At 38.2% G+C, this 19,073-nt stretch overlaps 1 protein-coding gene across 8 annotated transcripts in view; it reads right to left on the bottom strand.

Annotated features, from left to right (window-relative positions):
• The window catches only part of neo1a (neogenin 1a), a 192,246-nt gene that overhangs the window by 120,369 nt on the left and 52,804 nt on the right, over positions 1-19,073 (bottom strand). For all 8 annotated transcript variants that reach the window (XM_067400078.1, XM_067400075.1, XM_067400079.1 and 5 more), the window contains exon 2: positions 135-452. In XM_067400078.1, the coding sequence (XP_067256179.1) occupies positions 135-452 (318 nt within the window). The remainder of the gene's footprint in view (positions 1-134; positions 453-19,073) is intronic.

Below are 19,073 nucleotides of genomic sequence, written 5' to 3'. Positions count from 1 at the left end.
TAACAACATTGGTCTTGAGGCAAAACCAGTTGAGAACCACTGCCCAGCACGGGTCAATTATATATATGGTGCACATATTCCTTGGTTTGTTTGAGAATGCTGTGCAGATATGTGTATCAAACCACGTGTCTTACCTGCTACATTGAGTCTAGCTGTACGGCTAATGATCGTGCCCAGGTTGTCTACAGTGGCCACGCACTGGTAAACACCCTCGTCAGGTTTATTGTGTTTAGAGTGCATCACTGAGCTGATGAGCAGAGAACCGTCGGCCAGGACCTGCCTGCGATCATCTGAGGCCAGGCTGAGGAAAGAGCCATCTTTCTTCCATTCGATCTTGGCAGAAGACTCACTGTGGACTGAGCAGTTGAGCAGCGTTGGCGCTCCCCGCACTGCCAGTGTATCCGACGGCTCTGTGGAGAACCGGAATGGGCTGAAGTTCCTCACTGCTGATCCTACGGAGGAAGAGGATAAAATCAGCACTAGATTTCTCATCATCACACAATATAATGAAATGAAATTTGGGTTTAGAGGTTAGGGATTTAATAACATAAGGTATTTGCATTATTGCTTAATAAAATTACATTTGCATGGATGAACGTGGGCCGTAGCTTTTTATTCCAAATATTATTGTATTTCAACACTTGTTTATCTCAGTTTCTTTATTCTTGCATTTGAGAGCCAAACACATTGATTCAAAAGTCAAAACTTTATTACTAGTGTCCGAAAAGGACCAAACGTTGAGGTAAAGAGAGGATAACAATGAGCAAATACATTATAAATCATTTTAATTATAAACGTACATCAAGAGACATTTGAATATCTTATGTAGCTCGCTTAAAAGCAAATGGGGGTTGGAACTGACAAGTCTAATGCAAAAACTCAAACTAAGAACAATTACTTTGCATTTGTCCTCATAAATTATTCAAATCTTGGCCTCGAGAATCATCAGGACTTTGTGTGGATAAATAACTAGAATCCTCTGTACTTCTTGGATGGGAAATGAATAATGAGCTTTTTAAGTTTTTTTTTTTTTATTTTTTTTTATAAATACTGCACCAAGTGGTGTTGAATGCTAAATATAGCTGGAAGCAGTTGAGAATGGTTTATGGCAAGTCTACAAAAAGCTGGCATGACATGGGCCAGCACACGAACCAAAAGTCATCATTCTGCCATTTTAACTCAAGGGTTAATGTCTGGGATCACTGCTAATGAGGGCACCCTACATCCCCTCTTAGGTTTCAACTGAAGAGTCAGAGAATGTAGTGCATTTGATAAAGAATTTACTTTACTGTATATTCTACAACTGGCATGCAAATGAGGGGATAAACATTGATTTCAGGTGATCACGTCATTTCCGAGAATGATGCAAAATGATCGATTCCACTGGGGAAAGTGACACTTTCACAAAAGTTGAACATTTTAAGAGTGAAAGTGATGTGACATGTAGCCAAGTATGGTGTCCCATACTCTGCATTTGTGCTCTGTATTTTACCCATCCAAGTGCACACACAGCAGTGAGTATTGAACACACACCAAGAGCAGTGGGCAGCCATTTTTGCTGTGGATTGGGGGCAAAGAATATACACTAACAAGAAGCGACACTCAATAGAACGTTCCATTGCAACACCGGCGCCTAGCGGCCACCCTGCATTTCCACCATTTTGTGGTGAAAGCAACTCGTCAGTCCACTAGTTTCTATGGCAATATCAGCTGCTTTGTTTAAAAAAAAAACAAAAAAAAAAACAACAACAACAACAAAAACGTACATTAAAGCTGAAATCCAACCAGAATGATGACAACACAGAATAAAATACTATCACTAGTGATCATCAAATCCTTTTAACAGTTTATTTTACAGACTTTGTGTTTAAGTCTTCCACTTTTTTTTTTTTTTATAACAAAACCTTTGCTCTCTAGAAACCTAAATCTTTAAAAGATCTAGTATTAGCATAAGGCTTATAAACACAAAATTAATACCAACATATGAAATTAAATTAAGGATATGCATCAGAAAAATTGGGAATGTTGGACAATAAATATATGAATATAACAGCTTGATTTTGGAGTGTTATCTAATGTCCGTTAAAACAAAAGTGTCCAAAAGTGGGAATTATGCGATAATGGACACAGCAATGTATAAAATCATTATGTGTATGATCATTAGGCGTGATCCATCAAAACATACAATATAGCCTATTTCAATTCAGATAGTGGAGTGATACTATTATTACTATTACTCCACTAGGTCTGAAATATATTGTTCGGTGCAAACAAGATGATGTTAAATTTATTAATTATTATTTTTCTATTAATAAATGTGTAAAGTTCCTTAAAATGTAAACACTCATAAAGTAATCTAACTATGTTACCTCAGATGATTGAATGGTTGGATTCCACCACTGGTAAAATAAAACATATATAAGACAATTCAACATTTACCGAAGGAGCCATACAATTTACTAGTGACTTAATTTAAAAGACTTATTTAAAAAAAAAAGACTTTATTTAAAAGTTATATAGCGCTATTGCGCTTCTGATTTGGCAGTGAAATTAGCTGATTTTGGGTGCATAAGATGTGAAGGATTCAATGGTCAGTATTTTTTTACCCCATAAAGGCGGCCACGCTAATGGAGCACCATCTAATGGCTGTTGCCCAAAAAGTATCAGAGTGTCGCCTCTTGGGTTCTATACTCTATACTCTTTGTTGGGGGTTAGGTTGTGTTCATTCACTCCCCCCACCTACATTTCCTGCTGGTACTGAGACTAGAATCTACAACCTTTGAGTTACAAGTCTGACTCTCTAACCCAGCGGTTCTAAAATCTGTCCTGGAGTACCACCAGCCCTGCACAATTTGTATGTCTCCCTATATCTGACACACCAATTTCAGGTCTGGCAATCTCTACTAATGCACACATGAGTTGAATCAGGTGTGACAAATGAGGGAGATGTACAAAATGTGAGGGCTGCTGGTACTGCAGGACAGATTTGAGAACCACTGTTCTAACCATGAGGCCACAACTGCCCCTACAGTTCACTTTGAGTAACTACATTCACTTTGAGATATACGTCCATTGCCCAAATGAGAACTTTAGAGAGGTGGGTCCAGTTGTACCATCCAAAGCTTTCCAGCTTGACTTGAAAACCAACTCGGCTACTTGAAAATATCAGGCAGGTGTGTTGGAGCTGGGTTGGAACTGAAGTCTGCTGGAAGATAGTCCTCCAGGAGCAGGGTTGGATACTCTGATGTAGTGCCTAGTGTGTAGGCACTCAATGCATTTCAAAATGTGCCATATCACAATTCTTAATGCAACCATGTTACATTCTCAGCATTGCCACAAGTGGACCATTAGCATAAACTGCGTCCGCCATTGTATGGTCGAATTCCAGTTGGAAGTGAGCATCCCTGTGCCCTACTCACTCCGAAAGGCAGAGCCATTGAAGTGGAGGCTTTGGAGGGAGCAGGGAAATTGTCTTACTATGTGGCTGTTTGGAATACACTTAGCCGTTGTACGTACTGTACCTTTCACTAACAACATTGAGAGGAGGCACTTCGGGAAGGAGTTAAGTTGCTCACTTTTGTGCAACATCCCCTTCCCACAGTGTCCATTAAGGGTGCAAAAATGCTGGACAAGAAGTATTTTGCTGAACTGGTGAATAACATATCTTGTTTAATGCACAGACATTTGGAAGTAACTATCATCCTCTTTAGTACTGGGGTTTCTTGCGCCTGTTCTACGGCCCATTCACACAGTGAAGGCATATTTCCTATTGCACATGGTTTTAAAGTCTCCTGTAATGGAGTTTGGGGGTGTGGGTCAGTTTCAGGGTCTGTGGGTAGTAATTGTGGTCAACCCTCTGTGTCCACTTAGAAAGGCTTCCTGGAACTAAACACATATATCTGTCTATGTGCTGACTCGCATTTGGACATCTATAGGAATGGCGCAGAGAGCTTTACAACAGCTGCTTTTGTTGGCTGAACTGTTCTCCGGCCATATAAGATAATTGCACTCTGGCAAATGTTAAGCTTTACTCGAATAGTTTCCTTAAGACTGATGTGAGGCAACGGTGTTTCCAGCATAAACACATCTGGATTAGATTTATTCCTGTAAAATAGATGCACTTTCTAGTCACAAACATAATTTGCACTTCGTTGTCCAGAGGTAACTGTTATACAGCTTTCAACAAAGAATTCATAGTCTTTATAACAGACACCAATAAACTGTGGTGTCTAAATATCTGAGACCACTAGTTTCTCTAGGTGTAATGCTTCAATTTATATTATCATCATAAAATCATGAGTGAGAATTTTTATGGAAATATTTACATGAGAGGCAAAACATGTCCCACTGCTAATGATATCAGCACTTAAACTGATATAAACTGTAGAAGGTTTCTGATGTGCAACAGCGGAAAGAAATCTGACCTAACCAGAGAAGTTCAAAGTGCCATGCTATTACCATCTAATACTATCACTATACCATGTCACCACCATAGTACTTTCTAATCAGAGACAAGTGACTACACAGTAATGAAGGCAGATCTCACAGATGGAGAGGCCTGTATTCCAATGGCGAGAAGGGAATTCCACCCTGCAGCAGAGCATCAGAAGATCAGCATACTTAATCATTGGTATGTTAGCGGCTGTTTGTATCGTGCACGGAGGAGGTGTGTAATACAGCTCCTCCAGCTACCACTTCACCATCAGCTGCAACTGATGACCATCTGCTGCTGCTCAGACCTTGCATCCCAGAGTCCCACAGTAAAGCCGAGACTGAGTCCACACTCGTGTTCTTCTTTTCAGCAATTTTTCATAGTTTATTTACTTTTTAAAGCTCTGCTACACATCTATGAGCCATATCAGGGAAAAAACAACTACTTCAGCATACAAACAAACCAGAGAAAAAATATTTGTGCTGCTACCTCAGGCTATATGAATATAAGAATACTCAGTGTTTGGTTAACTTTTAAGTGTTGAGCTGAATACACCAGTTTGCATGGTATGTTGGTTTTGATTCTTAGGTCCCTATCATACACCCGGCGCAATGCGACGCAAGTGTTTTTTGCTAGTTTCTAGTTATCATTTTCACTTCCAGTGAAACACACTGCTTAAATAGCAAATGCACTCACGCTGATCTGTTCGCCCATGAGCGTGCTGGTCTGAAAACGAGGCGTGTTCAGGTGGATTGTTGGCATGTTGCTATTTTGAGTCAACTGAGAACGACTGCACCATTGACCAACAAAAACCTGGTCTAAAGTCAATGACTCAGTATTTTTAATTTTTTTGTATTTAAAGGGTGCATTAATAATATGCGCCTATAGGCGGGTGCACACGCGCTCTGCTTGTTACACACACTGGGACGCGCAGCAGCACACAAACATGCCAAATATTAAAAATAAAAGGATTCCTCTCTGGAGAAGCATTCAGTCTTTCCACTGGCTTTTAAAGGGAATGGGAGATGAGACTCTGAATGGTTTATTGCAGGTTACGCCCAAAACACACCCATGACTCATTAAGAGACTAGGTACAGTACAACCATTTTTTTCGTCATTAAACTAGCAAAAAAGGATTCGGACACGCCCTAAGTGCGGCTGCACCGTGTGCTTCAGACCATGCACTTAGATCGTTAAAATAGAAACCTTAGTGTTATCTTAAATGGAATTTGCATGAATTTAAGGTTGAATTTTAGTATTTGTTAGTAGATACTAAAATGCCTGGGCTACTCGGTGGTTTACAGCTCTAGGGATGCACAATGAATTGGAGATCACATTGTTACTGCTCAAATTTTTATTTAATTAAGACAATCCCAATGGTATACCTTTTTTCTTTCCTTTCAAGAGTACTAAACATTTATGATTTTCTTTCATCTGTACAATGATGTTTTAAAGGTGCCCTAGAACCAGTTTTTACAAGATGTTATATAAGTCTAAGGTGTCCCCTGAATGTGTCTGTGAAGTTTCAGCTCAAAATACCCCATAGATTTTTTTTAGTTAATTTTTTTAACTGCTTATTTTGGGGTATCATTAACTATGCACCGATTCAGCGCGCGGCCCCTTTAAATCATGCGCTCCCTGCTCTAGACTACAATACAGTGTATTTACAAAGTTCACACAGCTAATATAACCCTCAAATGGATCTTTACAAGATGTTCATCATGCATACTGCATGTATGCGTCAGATCATGTGAGTATGGTATTTATTTGGATGTTTACATTTGATTCTGAATGAGTTTGATGGTGCTCCGTGGCTAAAGCTAACATTACACACTGTTGGAGAGATTTATAAAGTATGAAGTTGTGTTTATGCATTATACAGACTGCAAGTGTTTAATAATGAAAATAGCGATGGCTCTCTTGTCTCCATGAATACAGTAAGAAACGATGGTAACTTTAACCACATTTAACAGTACATTAGCAACATGCTAACGAAACATTTAGAAAGACAGTTCACAAAAATCACTAAAAATATCATGATATCATGGATCACGTCAGTTATTATTGCTCCATCTGCCATTTTTCACTATTGTTCTTGCTTGCTTACCTAGTCTGATGATTCAGCTCTGCACAAATCCAGACGTTAATACTGGCTGCTCTTGTCTAATGCCTTGAACATGGGCTGGCATATGCAAATATTGGGGGCGTTCATATTAATGATCCCGACTGTTACGTAACAGTCTGTGTTATGTTGAGATTTGCCTGTTCTTCAGAGGTCTTTTAAACAAATGAGATTTATATAAGAAGGTGGAAACAATGGAGTTTGAAACTCAATGTATGTCTTTTTCATGTACTGAACTATTGTTATTCAACTATGCCAAGGTAAATTCAATTTTTGATTCTAGGGCACCTTTAATTTCACTAGAAGCACTCGGTGTAAATGGTTAAAAGAGATTATTAGATTTATAATATTGGCAATAATATTGGATATCAGCCACGAATTAAATATCTGCTGTCTGTATCACCCTAAAAATGTCTATATTGCTATATCTTTAAGTACAGTGTATTGGATATTACAATGAATTTCCACAAACATGCAAATATCAGTGAAACTTGTTATGAGTCTTATTCAGTTTGCAAATATTTATGCTTAAGATTCAAAGTCAGCATCATATTTATCATTTAATGGGCTCAAAACACAGAGGAGAAAGTGCAGCATAAACCAATTACACAATCTCTTTAGAGTCACTTGAAATTCAGATTAGATACAAGCACTCTTCGGCTGCGAATCATTTTAAATACTAAGCAAGTCAGAAGAATATTGGATTTCCACAGGAATATTGTCATATAAATGATGAATAATGAAAAAAAGAGAGAGAACATCCTTGACCATCCCTGCTGGAATATTTCGAAAATGGTACCCACTAACCACATAAAGGATTTTTAACTTGTCAAGCACAGTATATGGCACTATAAATAAAATATTCTCCTCATGCTAACAGGAAATGTGTTTAATGGATTGGTTTCTATCCAAAAACAAAGTTTGGATAATACAATCAAAGAATACCATTTTCCTACCATGGTACTTGTCCAAAACACATGGTTGTACCATCATATGTTTGTGTTAGTGACTAATTAGAGTGATCTTTGGTGTCAGGAAGCATATTACAGACTAATGTCTTAAACCAGATCTATTCTACTTTTCACTGTGCAGAAATTGACTTCAAAATGTGTTCTGCAGTTCACAGTGCAGGGAACCAGGAGAAAATGAGGCCGTCTGTTTGATAAGTATGAGCCGCTACCCCTGTCCCTAGTCCTGTGAAATCCATTTTATTCCACATCCAAAGAGCACTTTAGATCTACAGCTCCAGTCAGCAGAAATCTCTGAAGCCAGGCAGATATGGAAGGCTTTGTTTTGAACCTCATTCAAAGTTTTTCGCCTTTAGAAAGTGTCTGTCAGACTGTTGAAGACAGATGAAGATATAGATATAGAGAGCTCTTCACAACTGGGAAATTTAACATGTATTTTAAGCTGAAAATTAAGGATAACTCCTTAATATTCTTATGTGATATTATGAGAAATGTGCTCTGCTAGTTCTCACACAAAGACTGAGCTGTGCCAATCAGGTCCTGTACACAACCTCCATTTTCCACAAAGACCACTTTCCCTCCAGATCACCTCTTAATGAGGCTCAGGTCATTTCCAGAAATCATTATGGGAATTCCACAAAAACATATAATCAAAACAAAACCCCAGAATAAAAGAGCTCACATTAAATTAATACAAAGCAGCCTTTGAGACTAAACTAAAACAGGTAATTTTATTACACCACATGGAAAGAAGAGTAATAGGCTAAAATATCAGTTTCATTATTAATCAACGGGATCGCATCTGGAAATTACATTCGAGTACGCCTTTCGCCAGAATTTCTGTTTCTAGTTTATCCACAACGGGGAAAATGGCCCGCGGCTTTGCATTATTGAGTAGAAGGGGCTTCTGAGCTGTTTGACCTTCAGCTAAATAAATATACTTAGAGCAAAAACCGTTTGCGCTTTGGAAAATAGCCAGTCAGATATTTTATCCAACATATCAAGCAGCTTCCTCTACTCTCCTAGACTCTATCCCAGTTCTTTGTCATTCCCTTTCAGGCTCATTAGTCCAACTGGAGTGCCTTCCCTTTCATGTCTGTCCACCTTCAGTTTGTCTGCTTATCCCCAGGCTTGCCTTTATCTACCAGCATCATTTCTTCCCCATCTGTCACTGCAGAACACAGTGAGGAATCAGCAGTGATCCGCTTACAAGAGACGAGGCTCTGAGAGTCACAGAACTGACTCAAGGATGAGTAACTTTGCCTTGGACTTCCCTGTGGAGATCTCACATATTAAACCAGTCTAATAAACTGCTCTCTCAGTGTATATGCTTCATGATCACATGCTTAAAGCTGAATCTGAGCCTCATTCTCATATAACACTCATATTACAGATTTAGCACTGTTCCTTATGGGCACCTCAGAATTGCTGAAAAAAAATTACCATCTTAAGATATTCTTTGTCCTTTAGTGGCGACTGGGGGTGAATTTCATGAAACCAGTTAACCACATGCGTAGATCACATTTCACCTCAAAAATCAATGGAAAAGAATAGCAAAATAATAACAATAATAAAGTATAAAATATATAATAAAGTATATTTCACAGCTAAGATCAATTTTAGTACATTAATGCAAAAAATAAATAAATAAATAAATAAATAAAAATATATATATATGATTATTGGCTAAAAAATTATGTCCTAAGATGATGATATTAATGATACAAAGATGATGTATTTGTATTACATTAAAGTAAATTTCACCCAGTTATGTTGAATATTGACAGAAGCTTTACTCTCTAGCACAGAGTTGGCTTGTATCAAGTATCTTTTAGGGTTTATTGACCCATTTAAATGAGTCATGTTTTATTGTTTGGCCGCAGAGGTCTATTTAAAAGCTGACCTCTTCTCAAATCTTAGACAGGATAGACTACAGTGATAATAGTGAGGTGGGAAGATGATCCATTTTTAAAGGTCACTGTCACCACAGAATAAAGGAATGCACAGAGAATGCAGCCTCCTGTATTGTCTTTAGCACTCACTCGCTTCCTTTTTTGTGTTTCACAGATGCCCACTTCATCTTTCACAGCGGCTACTAGGAACAAAGGCTGCTCTCCCACTCAGGACCCCTGGCCAACGGCAGCCCCTCACCCCACAGTCTGGATGCTCAGATAGTGGCTTTGCCCTCTCAACAAGGGTCCAAGGTGTAACGGCTGTACAAAATGATTGGTTGGCCTCCATGCCGGCTTTATTAGTTTGGCACACACTCAACTGGCAGAACAGAAGCGAAAGGATACAATTTTCACAACTCAAAACACCTCAAGCTACCCTTCTTTCTCCTGCCAGGGAGCATTTCCAAGGATTAGAAAATCCTGAGCACAAGCTTAAGCCAATTCTGTCCCTCCGCTACCGTATTTAGCAGAATTATGAGATATTTAGCGGAATTAATTTTGACTCTGATAGACCTGTGAAACAAAAGACAACACCTTTCTTTTGCTGCTGTGGTTTGCTTTACTGTATGAAACAATTCCTTTATAAATTATAAGGGATAGTTCACACAAAAATACAAATTCTGCCATCATTTACTCACCCTCGCCTTATCTTCTTTAATGTTCCACAGAAGAAAGAAAGTCATACAGGTTTGGAATGACATGAAGGTGAGTAAATGATGACAGAATTTTTTATTTTGGGTGAAAGCATGGTTTACCCAAAAATGAAAATGTTTTTATTATTTGCGCACCCAAATGCCCTTGTGATTTTCTTTCTGTGGAACGCAAAAGGGTCCTGTTTACTAAACGGCAAATTAGCGTGAAAGCGTAATTGCAAAAACACGCCAAAGGGATTGGAAAGTTCTGAGCGTGATCTACTGACAACACGCAAATTAAACAACACGGACGCAGCCGGATCATTTGAATAATAACTAATGCAATCTACCAAGAGCAGTGCAAATTAGCATCTGGTTTAAGACATGCTTTTTTTGGGTGGTAAATAATGGCGCAAATATCAGTAAATTGACTAGCACAAACCTTAGTAGATCATCTCGCGTGATTCATTTAAAGTTGCAGTCTGTAACTTTTTTTAGTTAAAAATTATCCAAAATCAATTTTTGAGCAAGTACATAACCAGCCAGTGTTCAAAACTATCTCATTATCTTAGCTCGATTCACAACGGTAAGTTTGTAATAATGTTTTATAAAAAGAGCGACATGGTGGATTTCCGCGGGAAATTCGAGCATGCTGCAGTTCGTCTGTGCGTCATTACGTCACGTCCGTAAACAGAAAGGAAGGAGTCCAGGCTAGTCGGTTTTATCACGTGAGGATGCTGCTGGTTGAGGATCATTTATAGCCTTTTCTCACAGCAGCTGAAATAATTAATCGTATCATTTTGATTGCGGATTGTAATCCAGAAAGATCCAAAGGACAATCATCAGTGACAACTGGAGATTCATCCGTAGTCAAAAGACTTTGGACTGTGGAGTGGCTACAGAAATTGAAATCTACAGGTAACGCTAATATACACTAAATACACAGTCATGTAATGCTGATGTTGTTAACATTAACAATTTGAGAACAATATAACAGTAATAATAATTTGCATGGTTTGGCATGATCCGAGCTAAGCAATTGTTAGATTTAATCATCATTGGCAGCGCAATTTATTGTAGGCCTAATGCTTTTTTCCTCAGTTGGTCAGAACAAAAGTGGCAGACATGTTACTTACTTGTTCAGATGATATTTTCCAGTGAAAATTGTTCTATTGGTCATACTATCAAGATGTAGAATCTGTGATTCTGAAGTTCAGTATCCACACCGGTGTGGTGACTGACAGCAAACATTAGATTCGTCCACGCTGACGAGCTGTGCCGACGCACACAACCCACGTACAGATAACTGTTCCACATATGACTGCAATTGCAGGTTTCAAACAAGAGATGGCGAAAAAGAAGAAAAATCACGGAATGCAGCTTTAAATACTCTCCTCCCATAAATTTTGCATCTGAAAGGGAAACTCCTAGAAATGCATATGCAATAAGGTCAGCCACAAACATAACCATGCCCACGCCTTTTCAGCGTCATTTTTTCACTGCTTATCTTTATTAAATCCTGACAGTAGTTTTTTAACACCAAAAGTAGGTTTGCTCTGAGTAAATATTGCCCAAAAGGGGTTATTATTAATATATGCTATTTGTATAGATTCTAAAGTCTTAGAATTGTATAGACAATTCTCTGACTCTCCTATTTGGCACTTGGCAGTAAAAACAGTACAGAAATGAGCAGCTTGGACATTCTAAAAAAAATAAATAAATAAATCTTACAGGGTTTGGAATGAGTAAATGATGACAATTTTTTTATATAATAAATAATTATATACAATATACTGTAATTATAATTATATACAATAATTTGCCAGACTATTTCTTTAAATTTGACTATCATGATGGTTTCACATCCATGTGATATTTAAGCTCAGGAAGAAAAATGGCCTTTTCCATTTGGAAATGCCTAGGGATCCAAAATAGTAATACAAGTTTCTACGAAATGTGTCTTTATAACATAATGTGAAAAGCACACGTTATATAAGACTAGGAGAGAAGCTGCAAAGTCACTCGAAAAAATGCTGTTTTTTTTTGTTTTTTGTATTTTTTTAAAGCCATGTTTGGGTCAAATATGGACAAACCCAACCATTGGGTTTAAAATTTTAATTTAAAATTTAAACCAAACGTTGGGTTTGTCCATATTCGACCCAAACATGGGTTGAAACAACCCAGCATTTTTTATAATGCAAGCTTTTATAGATATGACATCCAAATAACAGCATTTTTTTCAGAACATACTGTAAATAGTCACATTTCTGTCTACAGCCTAGACAGGCAGTACTGTAACCTAAATTGACTTAAAAACAATCTACATAGACAACTACAGTGTTCTTCAGTAGTGCAACAATGCAAAAATTGTGATCTTCATGTGAAATGCACAAGAGACTCAATTTAGGCCCTGTCCCAAATCGCAGCCTCAGCTCATGTGGTTCCCCTCCGAGTCTACACTTTACCACATGGGCAAATGGGTAATAGCCCACTGTGGAGTTTGCGCTGGTGAAACATAAATCATAAAATGACAACTGGGATACCCTACAGTCCTGTGGACTTAGGGATGTGCCAAAAAAATTAAAATAAATAAAATGGGAATGCTCAGAGATGACGTAAAATTAGATCTAGAATTAGTCTTGACTTCTTTGCTCGCTTTAATCACTTTCATTTTTATTCTTGTGCACTGACTCGTTCTCTAAACTGAACAGCCAGTCAGAGCAATCTCTCTCACCAATGGCCCCCACACTGATTCAACATGCTGAATCAGCCGAGCTGTCACCGACGGGGGCCCGACTAGAGCTAACGCGTGGAACACACCACAAAAACTAGACCGACAGATGCTCACAGATGGCCCGGTGTTGGACGAAGACCGACCATCGGCTTGGTATGTCACGGCTCTAAAGGATCTGAAAGCACGACCGGATACAAGACACATGCAGATGCAAAGGTGCAGCTCAAGCAGTGCAGCTCAAATGGGGGAAGGGCAGGGAAGTCCATGTGCAACAGAAAAGCCTTCCAGCAGCAAATGAATGAAAATAAGATGATACGAATCTGATATTGGGAGTCGGCGGGCTGTCTCTAACAGATAGCGAATCCCCGGAGCACACAGGTAATTTCCCGGCTGCAGTAATGCCTCGCTGCATGCCGCACCTCTCACCTCAATTGGACATAGTAATTAACCACGCTGATTGGAACTCGATCTCCCTCAATCATCAAAGCCGGCCAGCTCGCTCGTGAATCAAGCAGTACAGACACAAGGACACAGTCAAAGAGAACTGGGAAAAAAAATGCTCACAGAAGCGTCACCTTTTATTCTCAGCCAGGTGTGGCAGCAAATGAGACGAAGAAGACTGTGACAAGAGACACAACTGTGCACTGTCGCCTTGAACATAGTCAAAATTTATTGTACCTAATATGAATTCTCACTTTGAATTCTCAAGTGAATGTGTTAAATACTGTGGCTTGTGTGTGATTGCATCATTTTAAATGATTTCTGACACATAACTACATTAAGAGTGAAAAATATGAATCTACAGCAATGTGACACACCAGGATAGACAAATTCTATCAATAAATAATGACACTGCTTGAGGCAGGACCATCAGGCACTGGGAGGGAGGTTTGTAGGGAGTGCAGTGACCTGATGATGGGCTGTCTGAGTCCTCACTAGGTCACTCCCTTACTAGGGATCATGCTGAAAGTATACTTTCCTTGCCTCACAGACAGACTGCAAGACATGATTTTCATCTTTAGAATAGTCTGCTGATGAATGCATACACTGTCTGCTAGCAGCCCAATTTTTGTGAATACACGAGTAATTTAAATGGTCAAAAACAAAGGTCCACTAGGCAGTGCACACGAAGATCGCATCCATCCGTATTCTCTGTCAGTAGCTGCGCTTCCATTACCCTTCAAATTGCGCAAATTGATATTGTGAATTGAAAATACGGCCAATGGAAACAAGTACATTTGGCAAAAACTGCCATATATCGCAAAAAAGATTGTACGCTTACATGAGGTGGCTTTTCAGGCAATTCGAAAAAGGAATATTTCACAAAACTGCAAAGAAAAAAGTTCTCTCGCATTTACAGGTCACCTGGTGTATGTAAAAGTGGATCGTTCTTTAAAGATTGCACAATATGTTTGGACAGAAGATGAGACAGAGTTCTTTATTAAACTCATAAAAGACAAAAGAATTACGGGAATACTGGATGCTAAACAACAAAGAAAAGCCACAATTTATCCTCGAAGCAGATAGGAGGGAGAAACAACCAGAAACACCTCTAAAGTGGCCGAACTCAAGTATAAGGAGCTTTCCTTGCCATTAATGCTTGGAAAACAAGCCTACAACTCCTTCGATTAAACATAATGGTTAGTGCAGTGGCTGCGATATACTTAAACCTACTAACATCCATTGACATGATTTTTGGAATGGCTTATCACGAGAGGAAATAATTACATTTTAGTCACATAACATCGGTTAATGAAAAAAAACAATATATATATATATTGTTTTTTATCAACATTTAGAAAATATAGCAAAAGTTTTGGGCAAATCTGTAATGGAAAGCACTTAAAGCTGACAAAAGTATCAGTTTTGACAAAAATAGAAGAAGAAGAAGAAGAAATGTTCTAGTGCAACAAATCAGTGTATTATAATAATTTTTGATTGATCACTTGAGTTTTAACATTTAGTACATGTTGTAAATCACCCAACCAACATTTTGTGTTTACTTAATATCCAGTTGCTGTGGTTATTTTTATTATTTTAATGAAAAAGTGAAAAGGCTTTTCATAATACTGAGATTATCAGGATTCTTTACAGGCGGCAAAACAGCATATTAGAATGATTTCTGAAGGATCATGTGACACTGAAGACTGGAGTAATGATGCTGAAAATTCAGCTTTGCCATCACAGGAATAAATTACTTTGTGAAATATATTTAAATAGAAAACAGTTATTTTAAATTGCAATAATATTTCACAATATTACTGTTTTTACTGTATTTTTAATTAAATAAATGTAGCCTTGGTGAGCAGATATATATAATATATACAGTCAAAAAGGAGAACCACAGAGCCAAAGAGGCTGATAGGAGAGTATGGGAAATCATTCCATCATTTATAATTTTATAATTTCTTGTTTCTGTTTTTTGATTTTTACAAAATCTGCTTTTAAAATGTAAAAATAAAAAAAACAGGATATATGCTACTAGATGTATATCTTGCAGTGAAAGGTTCTCTGTTAGTAAAGTCTTTTGCTCATCCATCATGAAACTTCATTGTTCTGTTTGTCACTGGAATGACAGAATGGTCGTGTCTGTACAAGCATATCACTGTGAAAGTGATGCGTTGCACTTTGCTAACTAGAAAGCTTGTGCTGTGCTCTTCATCTCCAGTGGCCTGAGGCAGATGAGCAAATAATACAGGAGGGACAGAAACATTTATCTTTCTGTCCTAATAGTAAAGAAAATGAAGTGGTCGTAATTAGATATACTATGGATTTTTTTAATGCAATACAATACAGCATTTTTTCCTTTTTCCTCCCTGACATGCACACCAGAAAAATCAATATACTCCAGCAGAGCTTTGCAAAGTCAAGCACTGAGCAGCATCGAATTTCAAAAACCAGGAAATCAACTCATATTGCGTTCAGAGCTCTTTCTCTCTCTGTGAGACACACAGAGCTACTGGCCGGCTAGAAGACGCTGTTATGATGGTCTGTACGTTTTAGTTAGGGGTCATTTCCAGCAATTCATTTGATGTCTGAGTGTGTCTCTAATGCAACTTTATATCCATGTCTGATTTTGCTACCATAAGAGCACAAAACTTTAACAAATGACCGTCATTTTCCTGATATCACAATAGGTACTCTACCATTCAAAGGTCTGGGGTCTTTTGTTGTTGTTGTTGTTGTTGTTTTTTAAAGAAATTAATAGTTTTATTCAGCAAGGATACATTAAATTGATCAAAAGTGGCAGTAAACACATTATTATGTTACAAGAGATTTCTATTTCAGATAAAAACTGTTTGTTATTTGAGCTTTCTTATCATAGAATTGTGATACCAAAAAAAATGTATCACGATTTCCATAAACATATGAATCAGCATATCAGAATGCTTTTTGAAGGATCATGTGACACTGAAGACTGGAGTAATGATGCTGAAAATTCAGCTTTACATCAAGAATAAATCACACATTGAAAACTGTATTTTAAATTGTAATAATATTTCGCAATATTATTTTTTTCTGTAATTTTGTTTTACTGTATCGTCTTTATTTTAAACATCTTACCCTCTCCAAACTTTAAAACAGTACTGTATGTTTGTGCAATAATTTAACTTGCAAAGGTTTAAAGGGGACATACAGAATCATGAAAATCTGACTTTTTCCGTGTTTAAGTGCTATAATCGGGTGCATCTTCCAAACCAGAAAACGTGAAAACGGACAACTCAATAACTTTGTTTTGGCAAGCTTTTCTCTGCAAGCATGTGAAAAAACGAGCCGCTCAGATTTCTCTCCCCTTGTGACGTAGGAAGGGGATCTTATTATAATATTACCACCCTTTAATCTGCACTTTTCCACCCACGGTGCCGTCATTTTGTTTTCGCAAGCAAAAACAGTGTAGCAGTTTTAAGGCCATGTCAAAAGTTCGAGCAAAGCATGCTAACTGTTCTGTCATTGGCTGCACAAACGAGCACAGAACACCATTTAGCTTGGATAGCCTGCAAGTTGACCCTGTCAAGCTCGATTACTAAAGGAACTTTTCTGTCCGAGCGATATTTTTCCAGCTTTGTTGTTGTTGAGCAACCGAAGCGCGAGTTGTTAAAGCTCCGCCTTCTTCTGGAAAGGGGTCTGGGAGCAGCACCTCATTAAAGGGACACACAAAAACGGCATGTTTTTGCTCACACCCAAATAGGGGCAAATTTGACAAGCTATAATGAATGATTTGTGGGGTATTTTGAGCTGAAACTTCACAGACACATTCTGGGGACACCAGAGACTTATATTACATTTTGTAAAGGGGGCATTATAGGTCCCCTTTAATACCAACAAAAATGCTGTTGTTGTTTGGCCTATAAACCACTTTCACCCACCCAGCCACACACACACAAAGCAGACACAAGCTTAGAACAGGTTATTTTTGTATTTGGCACCAGGTACTCCTTCATTACCAGAGCCAATGAGCAGTAGATCCTCTTAAACCTTTTTAATTAGAGAGCAATTCTAAAACTAACAACTCTAAACTCCTGAGACAAGCTCCTGATCTAATCTCTCATGGTGCAGTCATTCAGGAGAGTCAACGCCAGAACCACAGCTCAAACATGCAGGGTAACTCGATGAAATACAAATGTATGCTCTTCCACTAAAAGACAAAAGTCAATCCCATGCTGGGCTAAAAAAAAAAACGAATCAATGACTGTATTGGGCCATATTTGTCTCTAACTCAGCAATGAGGTATGAGAGGCTGTGCAGTATTTTCCATTAGGAAATAATAGAATGCTGGAAATGCTGTATTGACCAATCAGCATCCAGGACTGGAACTGTACATTTTAATAGAAAATTCAGTGAGCCGCAGGGAACAAATAAACACTGTACATGAATTCTTGTGAAATCATTTCGTAAACTTTCTTTGATGGCACCATTATCCCAAGCCGCAGCAGCTCCCTTCTTCCTGGAAGTTGCAAAAGAAGGAGGCTAAGTGTCCGAAAGTCAAGCACGACTGCAAAGATAAGGTAAACTGAATCCAAGTAGAGCAGCCATAATTAGTTAGAGCTATTTGCGCTGATGCTATCTTCCCCAGTTCCACTCTTTAAGAGCCAGGCCTGCCGTTCCACTGAGATTCCCAGGAATGGAATTTTTTTTTTTCTCCAGGTCCGGCAGCCGATTCTCTTCTGTTCCCCATTACAGGCCTTTGTTTGCTTTTGTTCTGCATGGAGGGATGAATTCGTGCCACAGAGCTTTGTTTAACCATTGTGCTACAGGCCTGCTGGAAAAACCTTTTTAACCAGTTTAAGGTGGTCAAGCTGTTTTTAGATTAAGATAGCTTGTTTGTTACTCATCCATGATGGTCAAATAGTCCTAACCGACTTGAGCATGGTGGTCTACCCTAGGGGTGTCCAATCCTGCTCCTGGAGAGCTCCAACCCCAATTAAACACACCTGAACCATCTAATCAAGGCCTTTTTAGTCATACTAGAAACTTCCAGGCAGGTGTGTTGAGGCAAGTAGGAGCTAAACTCTGCAGGACAGTAGCCTTCCAAGTTTGGACACCCCTGGTCTATTTGGTTGGACCAATACAATGACTCTAGATTTAGTAAGAACAAACAATGTCCTGTAATGACCAACCTCATGTGAGAACCTCTCTTTCACAGATGATTTCTGAACAGATGACCTCTCTTTCATGTGATAAACAATATCTGACTATCAGAATAAACTTGTATCTATTTTGCGAACTTCATACTTAAGGACTGTTTACACCAAAACGAAGGTTTGGCACAACAATTTGGTTTAAGTTATTTGTCTGTAAATACGGGGCTGAATGAAAATGTGAATCCACTCTCTGACAGTAGGTGGCGCTTATAGAAAAGCAGAAATACCCTGGTTACCCTGTTAAATGAAGCGCTGCACAACTTTCCATTTTAGACAACTTTCCATTTTAGACAACCACTTGTGATGGAGAAGAAAGTCAAATAATATTTACGGGTTTTCAAAAATTTGTGCGTTTTGTATTCGCTACACTCTAAAAAAAATGTTGGGTTAAATGTTTGCACATGGTGCTGGGCAGTTTTATTTAACCCAACTATTGTTTAAAAATGACTATATGGCTGGCTTAAACTGAACCCAAAATTAAAAATCAGACACATAATTACTAGAGGCAACAATAATAATCAAAAGGTGAACATTCATTAATAAGCAATTTAATAGATGTTTATTGTTTAATTATTATTAATTAAACTTAAA

The sequence above is a fragment of the Chanodichthys erythropterus genome, chromosome 11 (assembly GCF_024489055.1).
Source record: "Chanodichthys erythropterus isolate Z2021 chromosome 11, ASM2448905v1, whole genome shotgun sequence".
Lineage (NCBI taxonomy): Eukaryota > Metazoa > Chordata > Actinopteri > Cypriniformes > Xenocyprididae > Chanodichthys > Chanodichthys erythropterus.
This window is presented reverse-complemented; position numbering and strand designations above follow the sequence as displayed.